The 20,054-nt window shown below is 48.6% G+C and overlaps 3 protein-coding genes across 11 annotated transcripts in view; 2 read left to right on the plus strand and 1 right to left on the minus strand.

The window, feature by feature from the left end:
• btbd8 (BTB domain containing 8) overlaps window positions 1-6,941 on the plus strand; it is a 28,665-nt gene extending 21,724 nt beyond the window's left edge. For 6 of the 7 annotated variants that reach the window (XM_028961487.1, XM_028961490.1, XM_028961491.1 and 3 more), the window contains 4 exons: window positions 1,419-1,506; window positions 2,401-2,531; window positions 2,700-4,367; window positions 6,063-6,941. In XM_028961487.1, coding sequence (XP_028817320.1) covers window positions 1,419-1,506; window positions 2,401-2,531; window positions 2,700-4,367; window positions 6,063-6,550 — 2,375 coding nt within the window. In that variant the 3' untranslated portion in view covers window positions 6,551-6,941. The remainder of the gene's footprint in view (window positions 1-1,418; window positions 1,507-2,400; window positions 2,532-2,699; window positions 4,368-6,062) is intronic. The other variant, XM_028961493.1, reaches the window with a different exon arrangement.
• A 1,290-nt stretch (window positions 6,942-8,231) lies between these two features.
• Window positions 8,232-10,340, plus strand: c19h1orf146 (chromosome 19 C1orf146 homolog). The gene is made up of 5 exons (XM_028961512.1): window positions 8,232-8,355; window positions 9,109-9,202; window positions 9,546-9,702; window positions 9,834-9,912; window positions 10,088-10,340. The coding sequence occupies exons 1-5, from the start codon at window positions 8,290-8,292 to the stop codon at window positions 10,313-10,315; spliced, it is 624 nt and encodes a 207-aa protein (XP_028817345.1). The 5' UTR covers window positions 8,232-8,289; the 3' UTR covers window positions 10,316-10,340.
• A 34-nt stretch (window positions 10,341-10,374) lies between these two features.
• glmnb (glomulin, FKBP associated protein b) lies at window positions 10,375-17,699 on the minus strand. 3 transcript variants are annotated; one of them, XM_028961509.1, is made up of 18 exons: window positions 17,289-17,698; window positions 16,952-17,077; window positions 16,015-16,125; window positions 15,723-15,828; window positions 13,906-14,116; window positions 13,717-13,804; window positions 13,443-13,603; window positions 13,308-13,361; window positions 13,087-13,117; window positions 12,852-12,941; window positions 12,734-12,775; window positions 12,555-12,628; window positions 12,394-12,478; window positions 12,201-12,307; window positions 11,059-11,122; window positions 10,852-10,984; window positions 10,683-10,777; window positions 10,375-10,600 (listed from the first exon to the last, which is right to left on the minus strand). In XM_028961509.1, the coding sequence occupies exons 1-18, from the start codon at window positions 17,325-17,327 to the stop codon at window positions 10,505-10,507; spliced, it is 1,713 nt and encodes a 570-aa protein (XP_028817342.1). In that variant the 5' UTR covers window positions 17,328-17,698; the 3' UTR covers window positions 10,375-10,504. The 3 variants fall into 3 exon arrangements, 2 of the variants coding, with proteins under 2 accessions (XP_028817342.1, XP_028817340.1); XM_028961507.1 differs by having other exon boundaries at window positions 13,882-14,116; window positions 17,289-17,697; XR_003743165.1 differs by lacking the exons at window positions 10,375-10,600; window positions 11,059-11,122 and having other exon boundaries at window positions 13,882-14,116; window positions 17,289-17,699.
• Window positions 17,700-20,054: the final 2,355 nt, after the last annotated feature.

The following is a 20,054-nucleotide window of genomic DNA, read 5'->3' on the forward strand; positions in this document are numbered from 1 at the left end:
GACGTTATTGTCTTATCGGGTGTTTAGAAATGCGTGCATGTTTTTTGACTCTGAGCCCTGCATTAGATTTTAGATTTTCTCCAATGAGCAGAAAAGCGGTCTGTGTGCAGTCCGCGCTCACCTGACAGATGACAAATAGTGCCGTGTGCATTTAAAGCAGTACTACCCCAGAATATACCACTGTTACAAGGTGAGCGCTGTTGAAAACATTGTGTGTAGAAAATGTATGGGCTGCAGAGCGACACATTGATAATGCGGCACTGATAGTCGCAATCAAATCGTGAGAGCAGTGAAAGTTCACGCCTGCAGCTCTGCACACGGTGCACACAGTGAAATGTGTCCTCTGCATTTAACCATCACCCTGAGTGAGCAGTGGGCAGCCATGACAGGTGCCCGGGGAGCAGTGTGTGGGGACCTCAGTGGCACCTTGGCGGAGCGGGGTTCGAACCAGCAGCCTTCTGATTACGGGGCCGCTTGCTTAACCGCTAGGCCACCACTGCCCTACCACTCGGTGCTAGTGGTCTAGTGGGTAACACACTTGCCAATGAACCAGAAGACCCAGGTTCAAATCCCACTTACTACCATCGTATCCCTGAGCAAGACACTTAACCCTGAGTTACTCCAGGGGGGACGTGGCCCAAACCCTAATCTCTACTGGCCTTGCAGTTTCTAATGCAGATTCCAGACTAACATTGCCCAGTCACATTGGTGGACACTCAGGTAGCATATCTGAAGCGATGCGATGTCTGGATTGGTCTGCAGACCATTCCTTCTCCATTCCTTCTTCTTCCATGTCTACTGTTTGTGGGTCACGCTTCTAATTTCCTCTCCCACATTCTTGCTGGCATCATTCAGAGCCAGCTGTCTCCCCAGGGTCTCTCTCACACAAGCAAACAGCGTCCAGTGTAGTGTTGGCACTAGAAGTTCAAAAGCAGCTGTTTCTCTCGCCCTCTGGCTCTTCATCATCGCTGTTCTCCAGTCTGAGCACTGCACCGTGTGTGGAAGATCAGCCGAAGACCTCTGCTGATCTAACAACCCTCTGATCAGCAGGAACCGTCTGCTGTCTGCTTGCAGGCGGTGTTCAGTGTTTTGGTGAAGCTGCCATTCAGACTGTCGGTTCTGACGCGTCTCACCTACACGCATATAAATAAAAATTTGTTCGATCATTATTCATAGTGTGATTGTCTCATGGCATCGCAAGGATTTAAAACAATATTGTTGTACATTTTGTTTTGGAATAAACTGAAAATTAAAACCCTCATGGCATTGGGGCGAAATAAATAGCAGCGTCTACGTGATCTTTGCTAAAGACTTTTCATAATGGCCTCAGGTGGGAGTGTTTAAAGTATAGTAAGTTTCTTTTTCTGCCACGAAAAGTAAGACAGAAGCTGATAAGTGTCCATCTCGTTGTCAAGCAGGTCCGAGACCAAAGACCCTAGTCAAAGTCGCACCCAAAGCTACCCTGGGCAGAAACGCATCGAAAACTGAAGCTGAAAAGACATGCAGGTGGGTGCAGCTGTTACCCGAATGCCGAAATGACTGCACGTGTACCGCAGGGGCTCTGTTGCCACCTCCTGGCAGCTTGTGTGCTTGCAGGTCTCATTCATTCCACACAGGCGGATATATTTCAAGTGTTTATTTCTTTTAATTTTTTTGATGATTTATAACTGACAACGAATGAAGGCCTCAATTTAGTATATCAGAAAATTTGAATATTACCTAAGACCAATACAAAGATTGCATTTTTAGAAATTCTGGCCTACTGGAAGGTATGAGCATGCACAGCACTCAATACTTGTGTGCCATGGAGTCAGTCTGTGGCACGGCTCAGGTGTTATGAGCGCCCAGGTTGCTCTGATAGTGGCCTTCAGCTCCTCTGTGGGATCTGGCGTATCGCGTCTTCCCTTCACAAATGGATTTTCTATGGCGTTACGGTCAGGCAAGTTTGCGGGCCAGTAAAGAACAGGGACACCGTGGTCTTTAATCCAGGTACTGCTAGCTTTGGCACCGTGTTCTGTTGGAAAATGAAATCTGCATCTGCATAAAGTTGGTCCGCAGCAGGAAGCATGAAGTGCTCTAGATCCTCCTGGACCTTGGAGCTCAGAAAACACAAAGGAGATGCAAAATTTACTTCCATCAGAGAACATGAGTTTGGACCACTCATAGGCGAGACGCTTCAGATGCTGTCTGTTTTTGCGCAGTTTTGCGAATATCCGTATGGCTCGTACACCTTTTTTTTTTTTTTTTTTTTACCGCATCTCTTCCTTTTTTTATATATATATATATATATAAAAAAAAAAAAGTTACTCGAATAATTGCAAGTCGTTACTACCCGCCTTTGGACATGAGTAAGTCCTGTAAATGATCCCGGAAAGTTCTCACCCTTTCCATGTGATTCAGTCCTACCAACAGGCCCAGCATAAAGGAGGCCGGCAGGGCGAAGAGTGGCACGTGCGGCCGTCCGGCCGGCGCGGCAGCCAGAGCGGAGACGAAGGCCAAGAGCGCGGTCTCCAGCCCAGCAGACAACCACAGTGAGAGCTCACCTTTCTTTACAGTTTTGCTGTATGGGAGTAGAAAATGTCATTTTTCCATCTCTTCACCGGACATTTGCTCCCCACAATTGTCCTATTTTTCATTCCTTGCTTAAAATGCCATGTTTTATAATGTATGTAATTGACCGCTTACTTTTCACGTTCCAGTTCCCAGACCCGGCTCAGCCGCAGGGTCCAGAAAACCAGCATCTCCCCGGAAAGAGGAGGAAAAGGACGGCAAAAAGAAGAGTTTGAAACCCACAGCTCCAGCCGAGGCCAAAACCAGCACTAAACCATCTAAAGGCCCGGCCACACCGTGCAAGCAGCCCAGCAGCACCAGTAAGACCGCACCGAAGCAGAAGAGTGCCTCAGAGCTGCCCTCGGCGAAGGCCTCGCCCAAATCAGCGGGTCCTGCCAAAACTCCCTCTGTTCCCAAGAAACCAGCAGCCCCAGGGAAGGACGCTCCTAATGCAAAAGCGTCTAAACAGCAGCCCGCAGCGGAGAAGAAGAAGACTGATGTCGGGGAGAAAAGTGGCCGAGAGGAACAGGTAGAAGCGCCCGGAAAACCGCCGGTGTCATCTGGTTCTCTCCCTAGCAAAGTAGAGGCGACCGGTCCCGCCAAGACGGGCTGTCCAGTTCCACAGGCTGAGCCCAACCGCACAACACAGAAGGTCCGGGCAGGACACGTGCCTTCGGAGGGGAGACCCGCCCAGTCCCACTGCTCCCCCAACACGCCAGTCAGCGTCGGGAGCGTGGGCGGCACCCCTCTGGAGGACACGTGGGGCAGGGGCCACCACCAGCACCCCCAGCTGCAGGCCAGCCCGGAGTCGGAATCAGCCAGCGCTGCCAGCACCTCCTCGGATGACATCAAGCCTCGGTCGGAGGACTACGATGCGGGCGGCTCGCAGGACGACGACTGCTCCCATGGCCGCGTGGACGGCGTGTCCAAGTGTGGGACCATGCGCTGCCCGGACTTTCTGGGTCGGAGCAGCAGTGACACCAGCACTCCGGAGGAGCTGAAGATATATGAGGGGGGAGGTGGTCCAGGGGCAGCCCTGCGCGTCGAAGTGCGTCTACGAGGTCGTGACGTGGAGACGACCAGCGAGGAGGAAATGGGCGCGGCCGGCCGAAGAGCGGCTGCCGCAGCGATGGCGGCCACCGCCAGGCCTCGGTCCTGGTTCGGCTTCAGGGACGAAACCTCGGTGGAGGAGAAACAAGCAGATGTGGAACTGGAACCTGTCAAGAGCATCCCTGACCACCAGCTGTTTTCATCAGAGGAAGAGGAGGAAGAGGAGACTGAGGACGAAACGTCAGAGGTGGAGGTGCTGCGGGGAGGTGTGGCCGGAGACGGGGCTCCGCAAGCCGAGCCTTCTCCGCAGTACCAGGGCATCGTCAACTTGGCGTTCGAGGACGCGGCTGACCAGGACAACGACCTGCCCCCGGCCAACTTCCAGCCACCGGCGCCACCTGGCTTCCGCCGCTCCGTCCTGCTGTCTGTGGACGAGTGTGAGGAGCTGGGCTCAGAGGAAGCAGGCGCGCAGACTCCTCCGGGTGACGTCTTCGAGACCCCCGCCCCCCACCCATCAGGGACCAAGGACGATGCCGACGCCGCCGTCTTTCTCACCGAAGTCCAAGAGTCCGTTCCGGCGGAACGGGAGGCTGGGGTCGCCCTCTCTGTGGCAGACGTGGCGGAGCCCCCTCCGCAGGAGCGGCCCAGCCACCTAGACCTCAGGCCCGCCGAGCTGTACAGGAGCCCCCAGGCCAAGCCCTCCGACAGCAAGAGGGCGGAGTTACGGCTCGACTTAAACGAGCCTCAGTCCGCGCACTCCCCAGCAGGTAACGTATAACCTGAGGACCCATCCCCAAACACCCAAAACCCATCTCCAACCCACTAACCCCACCAGTAACCGCAACACTCTCCAAACTCTCTGAAAGCAGTTTCAGGGAATTTGGATTCTGTCCCCCCCCCCCCCCCCCCCCGGAGCAAATCTTCAGTCCAAGAAGAGACTCGTTCATCCCAGTCGCAGAGTAGTGCATATTAGCAGTCTATTACCCATCCACATATGTAGTCTGTCACCTAGTCAGCACTGACCGCCGTAAACCCCCCCGTTTACAACAGAAGGGAGCCCCTTGACCTGAACGCTAGGTATCCGCGGACCGCGTAGCAGTTAGTGGCGGCTTTCTTCTACCAATGCACTTTGATGTACATAAAAAAAAAAAAAAAAAATAATTTCATTTATTGTTCATATAAAGGTTACTTGTCTCTGAATATCATAACTGTTTTTGTTTTTTTTGTTGTTGTTGTTTTTTTAATTTTTTTTATTCCATTATCATTATTTTCTTTTTTTATGCAAAACGCAGGTAACCTGAGAGCTGGCCATTAAAAGTTTTGCACTGCAGCTACCTACGTACTTCATGGGGTTTTTAAGCATAATATTAAACCCTTTTTTTTTATATATATTTATTAAACACTTTGAGCTATCGTCATGGTGACCAGCTAGCTGCTATTTAAATTCTCACCTGGCCCACACAGTCTGTGGAGAAGCACTTTCAGCATGCACGCATTCAGACATTCTGTTCGTTGTGCAGTTGTTGTTGTTGTTGTTGTTGTTTTGTTTGTTTTGTCCCATCAGTGTTTATTATTTTTGTTTCTTTGTCTGTGTACCGTTAATAATTTCATGTTTTTCCACCACCCCACTTTTTTATTTTTATATTTTTTTTAACTCATCACCCCTAGAACATGTTGTTTCTAGTCATTAGGTGACCACTTTCGTTTAACGTAGGTTTTGTTTTCTTCCCTGTTACTTCTCTGGTTCGTTTGCTTGTTTGGGTTTAAAACTGTAGCGTTTGGTTGGTTTCTGTGTAATTCCGTAGTGCTGATTTCTGTACGTTCTGTTTCTAGAACGCTCTTGATATGTCTCTCTTTTTTCACACTAATACGACCCCAGTAGTGTTCTGTCTCCTGCATTTGCCAGTACGAGGCAGTTATAAGCTGAAGTTTTATTTAAGCGCATGTGCGCATTTTATTTAAGCGCATGTGCCGATTTGCATTCTAAAATGGCAAACGTATGCACCGTAACTCTACGGCCCGTGTTGCTCCTGCAGTGTCTGTTGGTTCCTAATGCATGAAGGAAACAGCATTCAGCCTTTACTGTATACCGGGACAAACCCGTGGGGTCATGTGCTCTGATAGTGGTGGACAAAAGAGACACGTGGATGGAAAGCTTCCCTCTGTGCGTCACCTCTATGGCAGCTGCTCATCCTCTCGCTCCGAACTCCCAGTACTCCCGAGTTTGGAATTGTGTACCGTAGCGCAAAACGGGGCCCCGAGGCTGCCGAGGGACGGAGAGCTTGCCGTTTCCGGCCCTTTATGCGGGGGGACGCGGTTGCGTTAGGGGTGAAGTTCCTATGCAAATCGACGTTTGTAGAAAAACGGAAGCCCCCAGACGTAATTGTTCTGAGAGGGGAGGAGCAGAAGAGTGGTGCAGCTGAATCACTTGGTCATTGTGCAGTATTGTCAATTGTTTTTAGGGGACTTTGATGCTTGTGACAGATTGGAGCAAAGCTGCACACAGAGCCGCCGCCCGTCCAAAGCCCTGTCCCCCATCTACGAGATAGACATTGGGGAGGCCTTTGAGCAGAACCGTAAGCGTAACGGGGAGAAGGAGCAGGAGGAAGAGGGGGACGAGAACGAGGACGGCAAGTTCGCGGAGCGGGACTGGAGCCTGCTGCGGCGGCTGCTGTCCGACCACGACTCCAGCTTGGGCGTCATCAACTCGGTCCCCGAGGACCTGAACCTGGCCCAGTACCTGATCAAGCAGACCCTGTCGCTGTCGCGGGACTGCCTGGGCGACCACGCCTTCCTGCCCCACGAGAAGGAGTCCTTCAAGCGCTGGGCCGAGCTCATATCCCCGCTGGAGGACTCCACTGCCAGCATCACTGTGACCAGCTTCTCCCCCGAGGACGCGGCGTCCCCGCAGGGCGAGTGGACCATCGTGGAACTGGAGACCCACCACTGAGCCACGGGCCGCAACGATCCAGGCCACAGTTTAGTCCCGCGCTCCATCAGGATCTCAGTGGCGGCGTTTGTCAAAGTTCATTTCTGGCTTGTTCTTTGTTGGCTTGTTCTGGAACAACCTTTTTTTTTTTCTTCTTTTGTCATCTTCTGACGTTCAGGCTGCAGCTCCCAAAAGTCTGTCGCGTTTTCCTTAATGAGCAGACTGTTTCGCATGCAGACATCATTTTTTAAAATTTGAATTGTTTACTTGGTGTTCGCTTAAGTCTTTTTTGAAGAATGAGGCCAAAACTTAATGTTCTTTTTCATGAATATGGCTTTTACCTGAAGATAGGACGTCTAGCTGGTCTGTTTACATTCTTTGTTGTATTTAAAATAATAAAATGAAAAATCACGTGGGCCTAATGTGTTTTATTTGAGCAATTTGGATCTTTTCTACGGGTGAAACATGGTTGTCCATCTTAGAGGGGGGGGGGGACTAGGAGATGTGCACATTAGAGGAGAACCAGAGGAAGATCTTCACTCCACACTGCTGGGCCAGATCTTCTCATCGACTCCTGTCTGTTCACCCAGGAGGTGGTGGGATGCTGCACAAGCAAAAAGTTCTGCGGAAAGGCTGACATAAGAGTTTGTCCAAGTTTTGTGTGTGTGTGTGTGTGTATATGTATATGTACTGTGTGTGTGTGTGTGTGTGTGTGTATGTGTGTGTGTGTGTATATATATATATACACACACACACACACACAGTACAGACCAAAAGTTTGGACACCTTCTCATTCAACATGTATTCTTTATCTTCATGACCATTTACGTTGGTAGATTCTCACTGAAGGCATCAAAACTATGAATGAACACATGTGGAGTTCTGTACTTAACAAAAAGTGGAGACCTGACCTCCACAGTCACCGGACCTGAACCCAATCCAGATGGTTTGGGGTGAGCTGGACCAACAAGTGCTAAACACCTCTGGGAACTCCTTCAAGACTGTTGGAGAAGCATTTCAGGTGACGACCTCTTGAAGCTCATGGAGAGAATGCCAAGAGTGTGCAAAGCAGTAACCAGAGCAAAGAAACTAGAATATAAAACATGTTTTCACTTATTTCACCTTTTTTTGTTAAGTACAGAACTCCACATGTGTTCATTCATAGTTCTGATGCCTTCAGTGAGAATCTACCAACGTAAATGGTCATGAAGATAAAGAAAACACGTTGAATGAGAAGGTGTCCAAACTTTTGGCCTGTACTGTGTATATTTATATATAAGTGTGTGTGTGTGCGCGTGTATATAGCATTTGGACGCAATTTAAACATTATTACATGAAATAATATAGCACGTTATGCATTTTTTTTTTTTAATTCTTGTCATAAAGAACGGTTGAGTCTTGGGTTTACTTTTATTTTCCATCTCACAGTATAGAAGTACAAAACATCTCAGATTTCGTATTCCCTTAGAATAACCCAGACCATACTCCGTATCCTCCAACACACACACACACACACGTGTGTGTGTGTGTGTGTATATATATACATATATACATATACACACACACACACACACACACACACACATACATATATATATATATATATATATATATATATATATAAAGTAATCACAGCAACTATGAGGTTTATTGGAGAAATAAACCACAGCAAGTACGTTTTAATGGCTCAAGTCCACCCGCCGGCGTGGACGCTTTCTGGCCGAATTTAATTCACCTCAGGGCGTCTGAAACAAGACGAGATGGCGGGACAGCACGGGAAGAGCAGCTCATGGCGAACTACGGTGATAATAAGCGCTTCGCTTCAGGTGACGTTTGGTTCCAGTTTCCATGAAAGGATTTTATTCAACATCCTGGTATCGTGTGACTAGCACGCCGCTAGCTAGCCGCGGGCTAGTTAATAAACACTGAGGGGAAATATCCATTTCTTTCAAATAAATCCCATATTTCACATCACTTTTATATTTTTAATCGTTTATATGTTAAAGTATGTTAATTAAATTAACGATAAAATACATAAACTAAAACGCGTTTTCATTTGCACTGTCAATGGTTCAATCTATTCTAGAATTTTCTCTTTATTTTTCAAGGAACAGGTGATATTCAGATTTGGGGTTTATTTGCTATAAACACCACGCCATATTGCATTTATTTACCTCTTTACTGTTGCTTCAGTCATTTATTAACAATATAATTTGTGCAACGTAACATATATGACTTTGTCTCTTTACTGCACTTCTACTGTTTGTAATGTCATTATTTCCAATGAACAAAGCTGATGCACCAATATTGGAACTACAGTAAAATAACGTATTGAAATGTCATTATTTCCAATGAACAAAGCTGATGCACCAATATTGGAACTACAGTAAAATAACGTATTGAAATTTGTCTACAGGACTGGAAGGTATTCTTTCATGGAAAAGATGAAAATGATCACCTTTTGCGTTTAATGTCACATTATTGAATGCAGTATTATTTTTCAATGCTCATACGTGTATAATAGATCAATATTCTGTAACGAGAGTAAATGTTTAATCTGTTGCTTTGTTTCCTCGCAGAACCACGAATCGGCCCGAATCCTTCGAACGCAACAACATCGGCTTCGTTTCTCGGACGCGGTCGAACCGAATTCGTTCGTTTTCCCGCTCTCTGGTAAACTCCTCGAGTTGTTCCCTTGATTCTTTCATCGGGGTTTCTTTACTCCCTTTCATGGTTTACCACAGGCTTTGCCTCAAATTGCCGGGACCCCTGTCCTCACCAACCAACTGTTTTCGTAGTGGGACCACGCCACACGACTACGTGCCATGCGATACCTCTGTGCGTTTAGTTATTCATGGCGAGGGTGATTTTCTCCTTTAATTGTCCGGGTGGCTCTCCGGTTCCTCTAATGCTCTTTAGAAGGGGGTTTAGGTGTGCTCCACTGACCACAGCGTGGTCCACCACGCTGCACCAGTGGCTCAACACGCGTCCCAACGTTGTCTTTTTTTTAATCCAGGCACGGCATTTTTGATGGTCGACTCTGAGGAGTTCACAGAGGAGACCTTTGGAAAGATTCAGAGGTTTGTTCAGGTTCACAGAAACAGTTTCCTGCTGCTCCAGGCCCCTGTTTATGGAACGAGAGAATGGGGCATCATCTCCTCTGTTCAGGACAGGTAGAGGGCACAGATTATTAGGATTTGGGGACTATTAAAAACTTGAATACGGTGTAGATGTGATTATTAATGGTGCATATGCTGCTGTAGGTGATGTAAAATCATTATTATTACGTTTTTTAATCTGACAGATTTTTTGGCAGTAACCTCCGCATTCTGCCCGTCCATAATAATGTGGACATGGTGAACGGAATAGTGACCGTTGCTAAGGTGATAAGAACCAAAAAAGAACATATATTTCATTATTTCTGCTTAAGCATTGCATCACGTTCTGCATCATGACTTCCAAAGTCATCCTTTTATGTAAATCAAATAAGACTGCTAACTGAAGTTTATCTACGTGTGAGGACTGACCGCGTGTGACCGTGTCCGCTGTGCTCTCCAGGCCACCAGCAAGCCACACGGGGACGTCGTGAGGGAGCGCGTGGCGCTGGCCCGCGCCCACATTGTGGAGCACAGCGCCGTGTGGGAGATGCTGAGGGACGTCCAGCTGTTTTCTGCCAAGGCCTACAGCCGCACAGGTCCCCCTCCGTCAGTTCACGGTGAAATACTGGATGTTGGGTGGAGAGGCCCGAGTTCAAATGCCTGTTCTGTAGAATTCGACAGCGAGTAGCTCGTAACCTCCACAACGTTCAGGACGTGAGGTTTCACCACATCAAATGAGGGGGGGCATTGGAGTATATTGTGTTTATTTTATTGCTGTTTATTGAATAAAGAGCTTCAGCGTCCCAGGGCTAAAATGGTGGTTGTTGTTATGTGTGGCCACTAGATGGCAGCAGGGAAACGTCCTGTTGGGTTCGCGTCAGATTTCAGGCGTGCAGCTCCCTTCCATGAGCTCCTCGATCCGCACCACCAGGCTCTCCATGAGGTCAAAGGTCACAAGGGCACTCTGTAGAACCTGCAGTTTCATCACGACAGGAAGCTTCATTGTACCGAAGATGCGTGTCGTGTGTGGTCGTGATCTGAAGCGCCAGCCTTACCTGATGTTGTACCTCTGGAGACATACTGGACAGCTTCTCGTTCTTCACTGTGATGTCCCTGGCTGGATTCTTTCCCCTCTGAGCTTCTCTCGCCTCTGCAAAACGTACAAGGCACCACATCAACCAGTTTTACTGCCTTCTTGCATGAACATGTCCTTGAGGGCTTTACCCTTGGCCTTGTTCTTGTGGTCTTCTCTTATCCCCTTCACCTCGGAGGAGTAGTAGGACCGGGACATGCAGAGGCAGGCACGCAGCGTCTTCAGGTATCTCTCCGCCAGCGCGTGCAGCTCCGACGCATCGACCTGGGAGAGTTGGAGAACATCGGTTCTGCTCTTTGTATGTTTTTGCCTGTCCCTGAACGGTGTGCCAGACTTACAATGCTGCCGTGTCCCTTTTGTACAATGAGCAAAAAACGCAGAAGATTCAGCGACTCTATTACTCTGCAGAAGAGGCGAATAGAAAACATCAGAAACGACTGGAACAGTTACAGGAACATTAAAACATTTTTTTTTTAAATCAAACAAGCTCTGAGTGTTGTAATGCGTTGTATATTTCGATTTAAATGTTATTCATATGTACTATATGTGCAGCAGTTTTTGCATAGTGATGTTTATTGTCCAGCCCATATCAAAATGTCTTGGTAATAATTAATTTACGTGAGGCAGGGTAAAACAAGACACTTAATGAATGAAATACTCACTGACATTCTCTCTCTCTCTCTCTCTCTCTCTCTCTCTCACACACACACACAGAGCCGAGCATAACTGACATCTGAGCACTTGGCACCCATTTATGGAACTATCGCTAACATCAACATCAGGTGTATCAGAACTGATGTAAGCGTGGACGCCGCTGTCGTCCCAGTGACGCCGGGCCCCGCCCCTCGCCAAGCTCTGCTGTCGCTGTCAGCCATCTGCGGCTTCGCATCCATTAATGATGAAGCAACGCGGTTAAAGGGAAATGGTGTCCGTCCTTCAATCTCCCAGTTTCTCACTGGTTATTCCTAAGATTACGTTTAAAATGTAGTAATGCCTGATGTTCTTGGCTCTTTTTTTTTAATCCTTCCTGTGCACATAGTACAACATGAAGTGCTGTGCTCTGAAGGAATATATGTAGATAAGAGCGCCTGCCAAATGATCTACTGGAATATACATCCAACTCGACCTTCTCGACCCACATCACCAAACTTTCCCGCTCATGTAGATTCATTATTTACAATATCAGAGGGATTTACATTTACAGAACTTCCCCTCGAGGTCAGAACAGTACAGTCGCTGAGAATTTTCAAACGGCAGCTCAAGACCTTCTGACTTACGCAAGAACAACTAGAACAGAGTGAATAAAAAGGTTGTATTCATAGTTGGGGGTCCTGGTGAACCAGAACTGACCACTTCATCCGTGGTGACATGGAAGCACATTGTAAGTCGCTCTGGATCACAGAATGCACAGAATGTAATGATATTATGTGTTTAGAGTTAAAAGATTGTATGTAGTGCATTTGGTGTGACACCGACTGACCTGTCCATGCCGTTCAGCAGGTCCGTCTCAGCCCCCTGCGGGAGGCACAGGGCCAGCTGCAGCAGGGACAGGAGGTGAGACCCTGAGAACCAGACACTGCCAGCGGCCTACCGTCAGGGGGTACAAGGAGGAGCAGACGGTGAGAATTCGACCGCGAGCGATTCCTACTATGAGCAGCTCCGCCTCTTTTCACCTTTCTGGTCAAATCGACCTGCTTTTTAATGTTCTTGATGATGTGACCGTCCACCCCGGCATGGTGGCTGGTCTTCAGCATGCACCTGCGGTCACGTTCAGTTTCAATACAGGATCCATGTACCACATGCGAATAGAGCAAAGACCTTCTCGTCGTCCAACCTGAAGAATTTGTGTTTGGCTTCTCCGCTCAGTTTATCAGTGAAGAGCTGGAACACGGCGAGGCCTTTTGTTTTCTGGAATTATAATTACAATAAAATAGAGCTGGTGTAATGCTAAAAACGGTATCTATAATGGTTCTATAGCTATTTCTCAGTAGTGCTGCATCTGTGTTTTCTTACCAAATGCTCCATCGGGCACACAGTCATGATCTCCACCAAGTTCTGTAATGAAATCAGATTGTGGACGTCCAGGAAAATAATGATGCTGCAGGCAGGTCCTGCCCTGAGCGAGACTCACCTGAGGAACCCTGGAGAAGGACTGGAGCTCCAGCAGAGCAACAGGGAGACTCCCGTCCTCCACCCTCTCCAGACTTTTCTCATAAAGCTCCTGAAACGGGCGTACAGCAGGCACTTTGAATATGAGTATTACCGATCCGTATTCCGTACATTTTACACTGGACATGGTGACCTGCTGCAATCATCTGACATTTCTTACACCACTGTGAAGTGGCGTTGTGGAATTCAGTGCTTACCAGGCCTTTCATTAACCAGGGTTCCTCTTTGCTGCCACGGAAAGCATCAGGAATATTGAAAATTGTTTAGTTGTAGGGTTGTGTATCATTGTGTATCTTACAATCAGTAGTGACAGGGACAGTCCCCTTGGAGACACTCGGGGTTAAGGGTCTTGCTCGGGGCTTTGAACCTGGGACTTTGTGGTGTTCTGGTTCCCACCAGGTCCTACCAACCTACGTACCTGCTCAGCAAGAGGTTGATATAATCCATATTGCACTGCAGAACAAAAACAGGGCTGAAAGAACATTTCCAAGAGGAACGTTAGACTGGGAGGTTAGAATTGTCATTACATCGACTTGGTTTGGTAAAATCATACCTAAAAACCGCCGGGAACATCTCCATGGCAATAAGCTGGACGAACAGCAGGTAGGCCAGACAGGCGCGAGACTCGCCACGGTCCCCGCTCTGCTCCATCTTCCTCGGTGTCGGGCAGAGCAGGAGCTTCGGCAGCGGGTGCTGTATCGCTGGGAGGATGATCTGAAAGCCCAGAGGGAGCCCTCGTTTTTTACAAGGAACCTTGTAGAAGCTTCCGATTCTACTGAATCCCTCAAAGATAATTCTCAAAGATAAGCAAAAAAAAATTCACTCACCGTGATCTGTGTGGCGAAGTTCCACAGGGAGCTTTGAGGCCCGTCCAGATGGGCTTGGAGAAGCGGGTCCCTCAGACTCAACATGCAGCTAGGTGACGAGAAGAGGAGATGATGTGAGACCTGAGCGGTCGTTCCTGCATTCGTGCAACTCGAAGGAGAACCCACAACTTGAGAAGCTCCGTCCTCAACCTGCCGTCCGCTGTGGCGTTGCTCCCCTGCACCTCCGCCACGAACGGCCGTACGAAGTCGAGCAGGGCGCCGCAGCAGCGGCCGAGGCCGTAGGCGTCCTCCCTCTCCTGCCGAGGCGTGTAGGGGACGGGCAGCTTGGCCACCTGCGTCTGCAGGACCTCCAGGGTGGCTCCCACGGACGGTCCCTTCCTGTCACCTAACCTGAGCAGCGCTGGACACAGGCGACAGGGGCAGAGCACTGACCTTCTCCGGGAAGGCTGGTCCCTTCCTCACCTCCTCAGATCTCCTCAAAATCTCAGATATTGTAAGTTTGTCCAATGACGAAGAAATGAAAAGTCTCAGAACAGTATCATATTAATGTTAGGTTTATTTTAACAGTGACAGATAGCACATCAAAAAATAACTTTAAATAAAAGATAGAAACTGATTTGCATTTCATTGAACCCCTACCAACCATTAAGAGTTCTGGCTCCCACAGAGTGGTTAGACACGCCTACTCAATTAGTCCCCCTCATTAATGACACCTGTCTTAACTAGTCACCTGTATAAAAGACACCTGTCCACAAAATCAATCGATCAGGCAGACTCCAAACTCTCCAACATGGGAAAGACCAAAGAGCTGTCCAAGGATGTCAGAGACAAAATTGTAGACCTGCACAAGGCTGGAATGGGACACAAAACCATTAGCAAGAAGCTGGGAGAGAAGGTGACAACTGTTGTTGCACAAAATGACCATCAATCAACCTCGGTCTGGGGCTCCACGCGAGATCTCAGTCTCATTGATTCTGAGAAAGGTGAGAAATCACCCTAGAACTACACGGGAGGGGTTAGTTAATGACCTCAAACTAGCTGGGACCACAGTCACCAAGAAAACCATTAGAAACACATTACACCACAATGGATTAAAATCCTACAGTGCTTGCAAGGTCCCCCTGCTCAAGAAGTCACCTGTGCAGGCCCGTCTGAAGTTTGCCAATGAACACCTGAATGATTCAGAGAGTGACTGGGAGAAGGTGCTGTGGTCATGAGACAAAAATTGAGCTCTTTGGCATTAACTCATCGTTTTTGGAGGAAGAAAAATGCTGCCTATGACCCCCAAAACACCGTCCCCACTGTCAAGCATGGAGGTGGAAACAACAAAGGAGTGGCTCAAGAAGAAGCACATCAAGGTCATGGAGTGGCCTAGTCAGTCTCCTGACTTTAATCCAATAGAAAACCTATGGAAGTTGCACAGAGACAGCCTCGAAACCTTAGTGATTTAGAGATGATCTGCAAAGAGAAGTGGACCAAAATTCCTCCTAAAATGTGTGCAAACTTGGTTTGAAACGTTTGACCTCTATGCTTGCAAACAAGGGTTTTGCCACTAAGTATTAAGTCTTTTTTTGTTAGAGGGTTCAAATACTTATTTCACTCAATGAAATGCAAATCAGTTTTATTTAAAGTTACTTTTTCAATTTTCCTTTTGATGTGCTATCTGTCACTGTTAAAATTAAAATAAATTAAAATGATACTGTTCAGAGACTTTTCATTTCTTTGTCATTGGACAAACCTACAAAATCAGCGAGGGGTCGAATAATTATTTCCTCCACTGTATAGTAAATAAAGCAAAACTTTTCATATTTTGGGGTCTTGGAAGAAGTGAACTTTAGCTGTGATGACAACATTTCACATTCTGGGTGTCTTTTAACCACGAGTTCCTACATTTGAGAACTTGCTGCTGCTTTTCCTTCACTCATCTCCCTACGATGGTAACAATATTTTGCAGAGCAGCCATGAATGTTGAGAGGCGATGGTAAATGCCGGATTTATCGCTGTACCTGTCTGGAGGGCTGGGACGAGGAGCATGATGGTGTCTGAGATGGCTTCAGGGTGGCTCTTCACTTGCTCCAGCAAAACATCCTGAAGGTCAGCAGGACGGCAAGTCTGGGGAAACGGAACCGAAGAGCGCCGTTTTACCGCCTCACCCACTTGAGTCTGCGGCTCGGGGGTGAGTGCTCACCCTGCTCACTCAGGGTGATGGTTAAATGCAGAGGACACATTTCACTGTGTGCACTGTGCTGCTGTGTATCACGTGTGACAATCACTTCACTTTAACTTTAATTGCGGTACCTGCACCAGATGGTGGATCGCCGCTCGGCAGTCAACCAGGCTCTTCCTCCTCTTCAGCGCTTCGTCCACTAAGGGCGCCATCAGCCCACAGCCCATGGACTTCACAATACCCTAAACCGGGCAAGAGAGAACCATTCACTAGATCACTACCCACATCCGAAGAAAAGGGAGATATTAGAAGAATGGATGCAACAGGTCCTGCGTTCGATGCATCAGAACATATTCGTAGTTTCAGGGATCCGTGCATCATGATTCCATTTCATTCTGACTTGGTGCATGATGCAACCGGATTTGAGTCTCTTACACCGTCCCCACACACTGCTCCCCGGGGGATGGTTAAATACAGAGGACAAATTTAGTTGTGTCACCGTATGCTGTGCTGCTGGGTATCACAATGACAATCACTTCACTTTCACTTCAGTGGTTGTGGCACGATTCAGAACAATGAACATGTGGCTAATATTGTGGAATATACGACACATATCTCTATTTCATCTCCTCGAAAAGATTCTGGATGATGATGATCACCGCGGAGCTCCGCTTTCAAGCGGAAGAAATCCTCCGCGTTTGTAGCCAGCCAGAGATTTCTTCTCCCTTGATTTGGGAGTAAGATCCACGGAGCAGCAAGAAGCACTCCGGGGTCTCGGAAGAGGGAAGTGGAGGGAAGCCGGCGGAGGGAGCCGGGAGTCTCCAGGGCGAGACGTGCGCCGGCCAGAGGCACTTAGGAGCCGCCTGGCAGTCGAGCGAGAAATCGGCCTGCTCGCTGCTCCACCGCCTTCCTGGCTGGAGGTCGGGGGCTAAACGAGCGGCCGTATTTCAATTAACGGGCTGCCAAAAGGGTGGCCAGAGGTTGACATTTCCCCCCCGGAAACAAGTTTTTACGCCGAATGCTGTGTGGACACGAGGATTGTGGGATTGTGGGAGCGTAGGCCCCTACCTGGTTCCTCTGCTCTCTGAAGAAGTCGAGCAGTTTGCCGCCGTCTCCCTGGGCGACGATGGTGCGGCCCGCGTTGATGAAGAGCTCCCGGTCCTCCTCTTTAAATTCACCCTCCGGGGTTCTTTGCTGCAACGATCAGAGTTTTTCGCGCATTTTCTAACGTTTGCATGTCCCACAACACCATTTACGGGACGGCCAAGACGTTATAATGCCGGCCAGACGAGGTTCCCAGGTTTGCATGTCCCGTTGATGTCCGCAGATGTCCCCTGTCCACTAATTTCATTAACCGACTCGGTGTTCCTTACTGCCGCCAGCTCTGTCCCCCTCCGACACTCACCCATCTCTGTACGACTTCGGTCAGGTCATTCTCCGCCATGTCCGCTCCGGTCGGGGTCTCGACCGGCCTGTTGCACCGTCGCAGGACGACTGACCGCCAGCAGCGCCGATCTAAACCTCTTACCGACGAGGACGCGCTGCCTGGATAATAGGATTAGGGCGGGGTGGAAAGGCCTGGAATGTTCTGGCCGGGAGTTTGTCGTTCATGGTCTCACCTCACCGCCTCTGGTTCGCAGGGAATATTCGTGTAAATAGCCGCCTCTCTGGCCGGTAACGGTGATACGCCTCGTGTTTGAGCGCCACGATTGGAGCGGACAGCTGCTCCGCGGTTTGCTCTGGCTTATTGCTGCGCGCTGAAAGAGCCGGACAAAAGGCCCCCGAGCAAATAAACCGCGACGGCGGCGGCCGCGTTTCAGATTTGCGGCTGCTAATTGCAGACTGGTGATTTGTTGTTGTTAACAGTCGCCGAGAAGATGGAATTGTGGGAAGCGGGGGGCGTCCGGGTGGACGGGGATTATGGGATTGTGCTCATCATTTCTCAGCGGATGAAAGATTGAGCCGCTTTCCCCACAGGATGTACAGCACTAATGCAAAGTGCTCTATAAGTTAAACTTTACAATGAAATCATTTGACCATAATTTATTATTGTTATATTCTCATATGGGGTGGGGCGCCTTACAGTCAGTAGTTACAGGGACAGTCCCCCCCTGGAGACACTCAGGGTTAAGTGTCCTGCTCAGGGACACGATGGTAGTAAGTGGGGTTTTCTGCTTCATTGGTTACTTTTCTATAAATCCATCAGCCATTACATGTGTTGGAAGCTGAAAAAAAGGGTCAACTGTAAGGATTTTGGCGACTTTGACAAGGACCCCTCTCGGCTCTTCTGGGGTCTGCCGAGGTGAAACCCGGTGACCTGGCGGCAGCGTCATGGTCAGCCAAGGCTCGTTGATGTGTGTTGGGAGCAAATATCTGCTCTGTCCAGCAGAAGAGGCGCCCATTCTGAGCCGTGTCCAACCACCAAATCTCCCAACAACGACCATCGGACCTGGACCATGGGACAAAGAATCATGTCAATGTCCAACTGGAAACCTTGGGGCCGGCATGCATGTGGAATACCTCAAATTATCCCTTAAATTATGTTCAGATACACGCATGGAATATACACAAAGCAGCAAAAATACGGTGAAATAATAATGTGGATCTGTGTTTCGGCCGAGTGAGAGAGAGAGAGAGAGAGAGAGAGAGAGATCAACTCTGACTACTATGAATATTTTACACCCCGACACAGGACACCCGGAGTGACTCGCAGTAATATTTCCCGCCAGCGGGGGACGCCAGCTCGCGGCCCAGGAGGCGAAATGAAGCCCGTTTGTTTATCTTGCGCAGAGTGTACAGGCCAAACACCGGCACGACAAAAGAAGCCGCGAGTCGTCAACCGGGCCGCAATGAGCCGCGTTTACCGCAAACACGGCCTGTTGTGTGTAGGGACAGAAAATCAGTTACGCACACTACATAAATCTCGCATGTCACCCCAAACAGCGGCGGCGGGGCGCCGGCTCTCGGCCTCGGCTGCAGGCCTGTGGCGGCCGGCCGTGCGCCGAGGGCGAGACGCGGGTCAGCGCTATCGCGTAGCCGGCTGCTGCATATTTAATAAGCGCCCGCAACAACAACAACAGCGGCGTAACCCGACTACCCCGGTGCTCATCAGCTGGCGGCCGAATAAACAAGCAACCTTCCTGGGCCGGACAATACGCCACTTTCATCCAGAGCGCCTTGCGGTCGGTAGTGACGGGGACGGTCCCCCGGGAGACACTCGGGGTTAAGTGTCCCTCTCAGTGAGCGGGGTTTGAACCCGGGAACCTCGCCTGACCGGCATTATAACGTCTTGGGCGTCCCGTAAATGGTGAGATGCAGGCAGGGGCCGGGCCCTCGTGCCTGCGGCCCCCGGGGAGCGCGGTGGGAGCAGCTTAAACCGTCTGCCCCGGAGCTCCCCGGGCCCCGGCGCGCTTGTCAGGAAAAACTGCCATGTTTAGTCGGCCTCCCCGGGGCGTCCGCTCTCTCGGCCGGCGGCCGCAGACGGATTTCATGTGATTTCAAAAGGGGGGAAAAAGGCTCTTGGCCCAGATTTTCCTCTCTCTGAACATCCAGCTCCCCGAATACCAATTTATTCTGCGGAGGAGATGAAGGTCAGTCTTCCACTTGGTCGGGTACCAAATAAAACTCCGGAAGCACATCGTCATTTGGGGTGAAAGCAGAACGCAGCACCATGATCATCGTGGCTGAAACGTCCTCTGGGGTCCAGATGACGCCTTCAAAAGGAATATACGGGCTTTATTAAGATCCCGCATTAATATAATAAACAGGACATATATATATTTTTACCAGTTAAACAGCTGAAACATCACTAGAGTATTATATCACTTTCACTCTTAATAACTATGAGGAATTTCTGTGTGTTTGTTTAGAAAGCTGAAAACCTTTAAATAGTAAAATCATTGTATGCAAACTTAAATATTAAAATTATACTGTAATGTATAGGGCATGTTATAAAATAGCGGCAAATAATATAGTAAAATCCTTATATGCAAACTTAAATATTACAATTATAGTGTAATATATAGGGCCTGTTTATATAAAATAGCTGCAAATATTATAGTAAAATCCTTATATGCAAACTTAAATATTACAATTATAGTGTAATATATAGGGCCTGTTTATATAAAATAGCTGCAAATATTATAGTAAAATCATTATATGCAAACTTAAA

The sequence above is a fragment of the Denticeps clupeoides genome, chromosome 19 (assembly GCF_900700375.1).
Source record: "Denticeps clupeoides chromosome 19, fDenClu1.1, whole genome shotgun sequence".
NCBI classification, from domain to species: Eukaryota; Metazoa; Chordata; class Actinopteri; order Clupeiformes; family Denticipitidae; genus Denticeps; species Denticeps clupeoides.

What these genes read in the sequence shown, in the direction of transcription:
- c19h1orf146 (XM_028961512.1), top strand. Translation starts at nt 8,290, where the DNA reads ATGGCGGGACAGCACGGGAAGAGCAGCTCATGGCGAACTACGGTGATA. An exon ending in GTTCGTTTTCCCGCTCTCTG is followed by an intron (nt 9,203 to 9,545) that starts GTAAACTCCTCG and finishes TTTTTAATCCAG; the next exon opens with GCACGGCATTTTTGATGGTC. An exon ending in GAATAGTGACCGTTGCTAAG is followed by an intron (nt 9,913 to 10,087) that starts GTGATAAGAACC and finishes TGTGCTCTCCAG; the next exon opens with GCCACCAGCAAGCCACACGG.
- glmnb (XM_028961507.1), bottom strand. Translation starts at nt 17,327, where the DNA reads ATGGCGGAGAATGACCTGACCGAAGTCGTACAGAGATGG. An exon ending in ATCAACCTCTTGCTGAGCAG is followed by an intron (nt 13,118 to 13,307) that starts GTACGTAGGTTG and finishes TTTCCGTGGCAG; the next exon opens with CAAAGAGGAACCCTGGTTAA. An exon ending in CTCCAGAGGTACAACATCAG is followed by an intron (nt 10,601 to 10,682) that starts GTAAGGCTGGCG and finishes ATGAAACTGCAG; the next exon opens with GTTCTACAGAGTGCCCTTGT.